The sequence below is a fragment of the Neolamprologus multifasciatus genome, chromosome 12, assembly GCF_963576455.1.
Source record: "Neolamprologus multifasciatus chromosome 12, fNeoMul1.2, whole genome shotgun sequence".
NCBI lineage: Eukaryota > Metazoa > Chordata > Actinopteri > Cichliformes > Cichlidae > Neolamprologus > Neolamprologus multifasciatus.
Genome location: NC_140450.1, coordinates 26,396,154 through 26,406,033, shown reverse-complemented (window position 1 = coordinate 26,406,033; position 9,880 = coordinate 26,396,154). Strand labels below are relative to the sequence as shown.

The 9,880-nt window shown below is 42.9% G+C and overlaps 1 protein-coding gene across 1 annotated transcript; it reads right to left on the bottom strand.

Annotated features, from left to right (window-relative positions):
- Positions 1-2,626: 2,626 nt before the first annotated feature.
- On the bottom strand, positions 2,627-7,389 carry fzd10 (frizzled class receptor 10). Its single transcript, XM_085179529.1, has one exon. It carries the CDS (start codon positions 6,586-6,588, stop codon positions 4,837-4,839), a length of 1,752 nt encoding a protein of 583 aa, XP_085035655.1. The 5' UTR covers positions 6,589-7,389; the 3' UTR covers positions 2,627-4,836.
- Positions 7,390-9,880: the final 2,491 nt, after the last annotated feature.

The window sequence follows — 9,880 nt, the reverse complement described above, 5'->3', positions numbered from 1 at the left end:
ACTCTGGGCCTTCTTCATCACGAGATCCTGAAAGCACTGATCAATATAATCTTGGAGAGCGTCTAAACTCTCCCCGTTGTTCTCCAGGGTGTTGGAGATAATTTAGGCAAATATTGTTAGTTATGAGACAATTGAAAAGTGTATTTGGTAATACTGAAGCTTAAAGAAATTTGTTCAAATCTAAACTACCATTTGCTTTAATTTTCCGCCAAAATCTCCGGCGTCTGACGTCAGTTACAACATTAGTCGCTTACCTTGACTGTCACTTCCGCTTACCTCTGCCGTCTCCTCCTCCTCAGTTCCTCTCCTCCTCCTGTGGGTGTGGGTTTGCCAGATATCATTGTGCATGCTTTCACATGCAACAAGCAAACAGGCAAAGTCTCTGGAAAAAAGACAGACTCAAACTTAAGGGAGGAAGCTGGCATACAAAGCAGCACAATTGAAAAATAGCCCCGAGTTGCCATACTCTGGTCCTCAGAGGAAGTTTGCCACTGCCCTGCTTGCATGCAGGGGGAGTGTCTGTTTGCACAGGTCTCTGTCAGTTAACACTAATCTGCCTGATCTCCACCTCAAAGTCACTCACTTCTCCACATGCAAATAAACATATTCAGTCCTCTTTCAAACCAAAGCTGTTATCAAACACTTGTTTGATCAGCAGAGGGCTTTTGAGGCAGTTCATTATGCATTTGAAGAAAAAGGGCCCTGCCCCCGCCTTACAAGGAGAGAACACATTGTTGCCAGGTTTTTATGTAATTACTCTCACCTTCAGTCGCGGCCTGGAAATAAGACTGGGATGTATGTGTGTGTGAAAGAGCTATTAGTGCTGCTCTTTGTTGCAGATTGGCCTTATATGCTGTACTCTACATTGCCCTAGTTTCTTTGCCGTATAGATCAACTCAGAACATGAAGCTCACCCACTCTTCCTCCAAACCAAAGCCCTTAGAACTCTGGATTTTTGTACCACAAGAACTTGAGGGATGATAGAGAGCTTTCATTGCATGCTATGATAATGCTTTGGTCTTTGAAACTTGCAGCTCTCTCTGTCTGTCTTTCTCTGTGCATTTTTCCTTTTGTTTTGTTTAATCCAGTAACCCTCTGAGTTTCTTCTTCAAGAAGAAACAAAGCTGTTTCATTTGTCAACTTTTTTCAAAAAATATTCTGGTATAGCCAAAGGAGTCAGAACCCTCCAAAAAGAGACAGATTTACATCTAAAGTAGCTTTCTAATAAGAGAAACAAGGGCCTTGAGTCAGCGTGGGTTTGGGGCACTGGGAGCAGACGTGATGGCGGAAACCCATTTTCCTCTGAGAAGCAGCCGAATTCCTTTGTGTGTACGCTGCATGCGTGCGCGTCATGTATGCGTCTAGGACACTGAGAGGCTAAACATTGCTTTCCAAATAGACAGGCCTGAACTAGTAAACAGGTGCTGCCGGAGCAGCTGAGGATGAAGACATGGGGCGTCTCCATAAAGCCTTGATCAAAGAGAAGTTGCCTGAGCCGCCAGTCATCCCAGCAACTTGATTTATGCCACTGTGTCAGAGTACTTTATGAGTGCTTGAAAAAACAGCGGATAATAGCGCATAAGTTCCTCTGTGGCCTTTCATACAGCTACAGCACAGAGTAGAAGGCGTCGCCACTTATTGAAACAAAAGCATAGGCTTCAGGTTTTGACTGGCGATGTTTCCTTGCCACTTTCCCTCTGAAGCTGAATCTGCCGTTGACACGCAGAGGACGCTTAATTGTCCTGTCATTTCGACTTTATGTTCGTAATACCGCTCTTTTCTGCAAAGACACCTAACATCAGCTCAATTACAGAGTGTGAAAAGCTGAAAATCCTGGCTTGCTGGCAAACCAGTCAGATTAAATAAATCAAATAATTATCAAAGGTTTGATGCAATTTCAACAACACTGATCACAAGCAAAAGCCCCCCCCCTCCCTTTTTTTTGTCAACACATCATAAACGCATGCCTGCTGCTATCGCCAGCACAGCACGGCAGAAAGAGTACGGAACAGGAAACGGATAGAGTATGTGGGTGACGGGATTCATCCTGGTGGAATTTTAAGATACGCGGGTCTGAGATTCATCAGCTTTAGTCATGTGGCTGTGGCGGGATTCCCCGCTTGGTCAAATACAACGCATCTTTGCAAGAAACAAGCATTCACTAGAGAACACCATGAGACATCAGTTGTTTCACTTTGGCAAGAGGCTGCCTGTGATGTGATGGAATGAGACTTTTAAAAACATTAATACAGTTGAGTGTGATTTCAAGAAATTTCTTGCCAGCATAACTATGCCCTTGCTCTGAGCAGGATTTTTTTTTCCCCTTTGAAGAGAGCAAAAGAAGAGAAGTGAAGCCTGCTTGGCTGAAGAAGCCCCGGAGGGGGGTGGTAACTGTCATTTTTATTTACAGCCTTCCCAGACACCTCCAGGGCTGTTATCCAGGTGGCCTCTGTTGAAGCTCTCAGAAGCACTCACACCTTTTTCGCAACTCAGAGTATCAATAGACACCGGCTGACTTTGATTCAGCCACATAGACTTTGTGAGTCATGTGCTTTTGACTGTTAAAACGGGTTGGGTTGACGCTGGAACTTGAATGCCCTGAGGGATAAAGCATTAATACACTTCTAAAACTTTATTAGACCAGAGAGGGACCTCTAACATAGGATTTAAACTATTTTTTACTTCTATGGTACAGTCACAAAAAAACAAATATCTAAAAAAAACGGTTGAAAGTGAGACTGAAAAAAGTGGAAATGGTTTATACTCAAAACTATAGCTTTACCCTTATTTGTTGCCATCATCTCTCAGATTCATGTTTTCCCATTGCTACCACAGCAATGGGAAAACATGAATCTGAGGTTCAAGACTAGGCTTGTGCATGCACCTTAATATTTTGACAATGGAAGGACACTAAACATCTTAGTATACGACAATGTATTCAGTTTGCTCATGCTTTAAAGAAAAAAAAAAAATCGCCTCAGTCAATATGTAACTACTTCAAATCCTGACCAGATGTGTCTTTAGAAACGTCACCGTGCCCTGCTGATAAGAAGAGAAGAGATGACAGATATTCTGTATTTTGGTTTGCAGCGGTGCTCTTTTCAAAGTCAAACCCTTCAAACAGTCTAATCCTGTCCTGAATGAGAGCTGGATTATTGTATAACCCTTTCATTGATGCGCACCGACACATGCACGCAGCGAGAAAGTGAGACGGAGAGAAAAGAGAGAAAGAGAGAGATGAAGAAAGAAGACTAAAATAAAGTTCTATATTCACTTCAGCTGTGGCTGAAGAACCGGGCTTACATAAGCACGCAGCATAAAGACAGCGAGGAGTGCAGAAAATCATTAACACTGCAATCAAAGCGCTGATTCAAACCACTGATCTTTGGTCTAATAAACATGGAGGTTAAACCGCTTGACTGCACCCGCTTTCGCTTTTCATCTTTAAAGAAAGCCACTAACAGTTACAAATGTAAACACAATTTCAATCCTAATGACAAAATCTAAAGCCACCACATCAGTTCTGAGGACACAATATTAATGATATCTCTGAGACAAAATATTGAAAACACTGAATAAATATGCCCATTAGTAACAGTGCTGCCTAACACTGACTGTGTTTTTTTTTTTCTGCTGTTAGTCATCTTTAGCCACAGTGAAGCAAACACATTTCAACCGTTTCCTGAAGAACGTTTAAAAACAAGAATCGGGACACAGCGACTCATTTCCACTCGACTTGTGCATCACTTCTCCTGTTCCCGCACTTATTAATTTACCTTTTTTCAGACGTGTTAATGTATATTTTCCATAAGCACGATCAAATGCATGCGCACGATTTATGAGTTAATGTGGATCTCCCATAAGCTACTAACCTGCTAATAAAGAACAATATATATATTTTTTGCTTAATTTTATATTCTTATAAAATTCCAGATAGAATAGTCAAAACCTAGCTCTTAAGCACATATATAAATCAAGGTTAATGGTTTAAATGTTTAGTACGCATTAAAATTACTCCCTGTATATGATAGTGGGGGTAAAAAAGAACAACAAAAAAATCTCACAAGCTTAACGTGTCTCACGCCAACAGGGAGAACAACAGCACAGCAGCCACACAAAATTCCAGCTTTACAAACATTTAAAACTAGAACGTTTTATTACTTTTCTATAAAATCTCAACTTTTCAGAAATATATACAAATGTTCCCTTGTGCTATAAAACAGCAAAGAAAAAAAAAAACAGCGTTTACAAATAACTTTTCTCAGTACTGAGTGCTTGATTAATTTATGGCATGGATTTGCCTCACAATGGGGCAGTTCTGAAGGTCTCGAGCGCCTTTCAGCAGCTGCTCTCAGTCCAGTTTAAACATATATGGCACTGCATTGATTTCCATTAACAGAAAAAGCCTCCAAACACACCGGTCATCTCTCTGACTATTTGCCATTAATGTCTATGGGGTTCATCATGCATTGTCTGTAATCGGTCAACAACAGTACAAGTGTTGTTTTGGCTGTAATGAAAAACATCTATTGCACATTATTCAAGTAACCCCACTGCACATCCAAATGGTTTATTCCACTCTTTTTGTCTCTGGAACAATAACTTTTTTTTTTCCTCTAGGATAAGTGAATCCAGGAGTAGCAGATTTTTCTCAAACAAAGGCAGCTCTTGTTGTGTGACATGGCTCAAGGCTGAACAAAAACCCCATGTTGTATTACCTTCGATGCATATTGCATAAATAAAACATGAAGCTTGATTCATTTGATGGCAGTGATCATTAGAAGTCTTGTTTAGGGCTTTAAAAGTATTTTGGGGGTTTGCACAAAGAGAGTCAGCTCATACACATGTTGGAGGGGGGCGCGTGGGCTCGTATTTAGTGTTGGGCCCTTTGAGAGATGGGTGAGGTTTAATGTAAGGCCTGCTGCTGGTGAACACACTGGCAGCCTTCCGCCTCGTCCTCTTCTTTATCTTCCTGCTGAACACGTTCTGCCATGACTGCAGTGTCTTTGAGGTCCAGATCCACATGCCGCTGGTGATGCCCACCACCAGCAGCATGAAGATCTTCACCATGAAGATCTCGACAGCGGGGATAGAAGCCTTCATGATGCAGTCGTCGGACTCTAGCCCGCTGCTGCTGCATTTCTGCTCCCCTGCGAGGATGCGCCAGTAGTCCATGTTGAGCCTCTCGTAGAAATAGCAGGCGATGACGCAGGTGGCTGGGACAGTGTAGAGGACAGAGAAGACTCCGATGCGAACCATCAGCTTCTCAAGCTTGTCTGTGTTCTCTCCCTCGGTTTTCATAATCTTGCGGATGTGGAAGAGTGCGACAAAGCCGGACAGCAGAAATGAAGTGCCGATAATGAGATAGCAGGAGAGAGGAATGAGCACAAAACCTGTGAGAGCTTTGACATCCATGCTGCCCACGTAGCAGACGCCCGTCAGCTCGTCTCCGGCCACCTTCCTCATCACCAGTATCATGATTGTCTTTATGGCAGGGATGGCCCACGCTGCCAGATGGAAGTAGCTGCTGTTTGCTTCGATGGCCTCGTGACCCCATTTCTTCCCAGCAGCCAAGAACCACGTGAGGGTCAGGATAACCCACCAGAGGGAGCTGGCCATGCCAAAATAATACAGAATGAGGAACACAATAGTGCAGCCTGTGCTCTCCAGACCCTCCTGGATAATATATTGGACCCCGTTGTCTCTGTCGCAGGCTATTCTGTCAGCTCCCACAAAGAGCCGAATGAGGTAGCCCACAGAGTAAACACAGTAGGACATGGAGAGGAAGATGATTGGTCTCTCGGGGTATTTGAAACGCTGTGGGTCAATGAGGAAAGTGAGCACTGTGAAGGCGCTGGAGACAAAACACAGGATGGACCAGATGGCCATCCACACCAGAGAGAACTGCTTGTCTCCCTGACTCCAGTACACATCCACTTTTGGGTAACATTTGGGGGCACAGGACTCGCTCTTCTCCACAAAGTGGAACTTGCCTGGGTTGCTGCACATCTGCTTGCTGCCACTGTCTTTAGGGTGAAGGTCCTGCCCACTCAGAGGCCGCTGCAGCCTGAAATCCGGAGGCTGGGTGTGGGAGACTTTGGGAGGTTCGTCCGAGCCATTGTTGGGCGCCTCCATGCAGAGGTTGTTCGGGTCATTTTTGGTAGGCAGACGTGAGCAGTCCAGAGACTCCGGCCAGGGGAAGTTAAAATGTTCCAGGATGGGAGAACATTTCAGCTTGACCTGCTCACACATAACTCTACACGCTGGAATGGGGTTTGACACCTGCTCTGTGCACATGGGAGCATACAGTGAGCAGAGGAAAAATCTGAGGTGGCTGTGACATCCAAACTGTATGAGGGTGGCAAACTCCTGCAGCTTTATCGCTGCCTCTTTTTGGTCATCGTGGCCCATCAGATTTGGCATGCGAGTCATGTTGTAGCCAATGTCTTTACACTGAGGGATGGTGATGTGCTGACATCTCCCCTCTCCTGACCAGTCAGGATCTATTGAGCTTATGGCTGAGCCCCTACTGCTCAACAGCAGCAGCACCAGCGCATAGATAAGGCTCACTTTAACAGCTGGACACATTGTGTTGTTTTAACAGAGGCAAAAAAAAAAAAAAGGCTAAATGTTCACCAAAACCTCAGACACACAAGTTTCTTTCATTAAAAAAGTGAGCGATGAATCCAGGCTGGCGATGGCGGTTATTGGATCAATGTGGAGAAACTTACTCAGCTCTCCGTAGCAGGACCATCGCTTCCTCACTTTAAAAACTGCAGATTTAAAAGATCAAAGATAAATCCTGCGACGGTCCGAACATGGTTCCTCGCTGGAAGTGTGCCGTCTGGTCCATGCTTTCAGTTTGCGGCTTCGGTGCAGCAGCTACTTGTTCCGTCTCCTGCGCTGTAAATATCAGTCTACTGTGCGTAAAAGAGAATTTCTTTGTGCCCCGATGTGTTCCCCTCTTGTTTCCAAAAGTCTCACCGGCTCGCCTTTACGCTCCATGGCACTTTCCGAGAGTCTCTCTCTCTCTGTGGCAGATTTCAGTCATTGTGTGACAACTTTAAAAAACAAAAACAAACAATCTCCCTCCAGCTCTTTATCCGACGGTCATGGCTGCTCGCAAGGGAACGGGGACAAATAATCAGTCAGCAAAACAAGTCGAACACATATCGGTCTCTATAAATGTGTCCCAAAAACGCAGGATTATGCTCCCTCCGTAAGTAGGCAGTTGATGCTTTTGGTGGCAGTGCTCGTCTGAGCTGGTCGGAGCCTCCGTCCCGGTCTAACCTGCCAAAAGATCCGCCTTCAAAGACAGCTAATTTGCATAAGAAAGCTGACACTGACACGCGGATTATTTTCAGATCGTGCGGAACAGCTTGTTCATTACAGCGCTTTCAAAGGCTCGCAGCAAACTTCCTTCTCTCTTTTTGTTTGTGCTCAGCCACAAACTTTGAAACGCATTTTAAGAGAATCACCAAAAATATTGCGCAACATGGCTCACGGCCGCACTGGTCCACCAAAAGCATCCACGGTTCATATTCCAATTGCATTTAGTTAAAAATATAAATAATATGCAAGTGTAGATAATGTTTTCCTTTAACTTTTTTTGCATTTAATTCTTTTCCTTTGCGAATATTTACAATATATATCAATTTTGATAAACAATGGAAAAACGTTTATATTTATTTAACACCATTTAAGACTTTTAAAAGTCTCAATATAATTCTATACTATAAATCTAAAAGTCTCAATCAGATATCAAACATCAACAGATGTTTTTTTAATAAGTGTTTGATATAATCTAGGTCATGCTATAGTCATGCTCTCAAATCTATTAAATAATAAGGTAGTAGATTATCCTATGGTTGTAGTACAACCATGCAACCAAGTACAGCAAATCACAGGCTAAGTAAGCTGTAGTCAGTTTGGAGATTCTGAGTTATTAATACTTAAATTTAAGCTGCATTTTAATATTGCAGCTTTTCCAAAGGGATCTAACGGTACTGTTTTATATGACTTTTACACTCAAACGATATCATATTTTATCTGCTCCAAAGTACTACACGCTAGGGGAGAGCACAGTGGCCTCACATTTATTTTAAAGTATTCATTTAAAGTACTATTAGGCCTTTTCAACTCCGTATAAGTTCAGAGTACAGAGAATTAAATCAGAATCCTCTCGGTTTTTAGAGCCAAGTTTCCAAACCAGCAACATGAAGAATAGAACAAACCAACCAAAACGTTACAGATGTATTCTTTTAACTGGGAAGGAAAGGAATCTGACTGCATTGTGTCGCAATCATCTCTGGGCAGTCTTTAACAAACAACAAAACACTCATGAAGAAAAGCCAAAACACACAAGGATGATGGTAATAGTACGTCCAGTTTTGGTAGCTGTTTAGGATTCAGTAGTACAAGAATCTGGGTGCTCTGGCCAACATTGCAAACGCATAATTCAACAATACCTCGCAGACATTTCCTGCCTTTTTTCAATGAAGGAAGCCATTCTGCAAACAAATAAGAAGGTCAAATTCCTTTTGGATCTGTGGTCCTAAAGTGGTGCCATTGTTCTATTGTCAAGCTCACAGAGGTACACTTGCAGCAGTAAATAAATTTACTGTTTAACCTCTCCTACAGCGACACTTCCATTCTCACCAGATCAGGTCAATTTCAGCTTTCTTTTTTAAATCTTTTTTTTTTGGATGCTAATTTCTTCCATCACATTTCAATGCAAGCAAAACTGAAACGTTAAAGAGTATGAGTCTGTCCCAGACAAATATCTGAAAATAATTTGGTATGGATAAACCACTGGGTGTTTCAACTTCTGTGCACTTTGCTTGTTCTTCCTTTCTCTGATGGTTTCCTGCAGGTGCACTGGTTTCCTCCCACTCTTAAGACATGTGGATTAGCTCAACTGACCACTTTTTCCACAAATACAAATACTCTGATGATCTGTTCAGTTTTCACCCTAGCTCTTGTGCTTGTTAAGCTCCAACTCCCTGTGATTCAGAGCAGTACAAGTGGAGAGAGGATTTGACCACACTTTATATTCTTTTCATTATGCAGGCTTGTTCTCTAAACTATTTGTTTAACTTTAGTGGTCTATATGGCAGGATGTGATGGCACAAGGGACTTTCTGCCTGTTTTGTGTGTGTGTGTGTGTGTGTGCGTGTATGTGTGTGTGTGTGTGTGTGAGAGAGAGATCCTCCAGGCCTTCCTCACATTACCTTGTAAAAAGTTTGTAGTGGTAAGATTTATACTGAGGCCTGGCTATGGTCTCCACTGCGGGTGAAATGCTGATCACAAGTAAACAGGAGTGCTTTTAGTGCATTTTTACAAGTCACTAAAGTGCTTTTAGAAGTATTTCAGAAATGTGTCCGAGCAAGAGAAACCCGGCACCAGCGTGCCTAAATGGCTTAAGCCCAGCATATCTTAGTGGTGGCACTTCAGCTGTTAGTGCTCAGCGTGAGGAGTGAGAGCATAAATATGGGGTATGAATACACTTATGGACACAATACCCTCCTCCTATGCAGCACATGTGCTCCTCAGATTTCATGCATCCAGCTGTTAACATTTTAGGTGCTCCGGTCCTAAATGTGAGTATAAAATACTTGATGTTCACTTCACACACTGCTTATATGTGTGCCTTGTGATGTGTCCACAGCCTTTAGCTGCTTGCGCTAGTTTCATTTCCTGACAGATATAATATTTCCAAAGGGGAAATCTTTAGTTAAAGTCATTCTGGTGGGAAACGAAGAATAATAATGGAAACCATTTTCCTTTGTAATGCAGCAGCAGTCCCCCCCCCCCCTTTTCTTTTTAATATTAACCCTCGCAAAGATAAGGACAACAGCTGACCTGCCTGCTCTACCCCTCC

Coding starts and splice junctions, on each gene's coding strand:
- fzd10 (XM_085179529.1), bottom strand. CDS start 6,588: ATGTGTCCAGCTGTTAAAGTGAGCCTTATCTATGCGCTGGTGCTGCTG.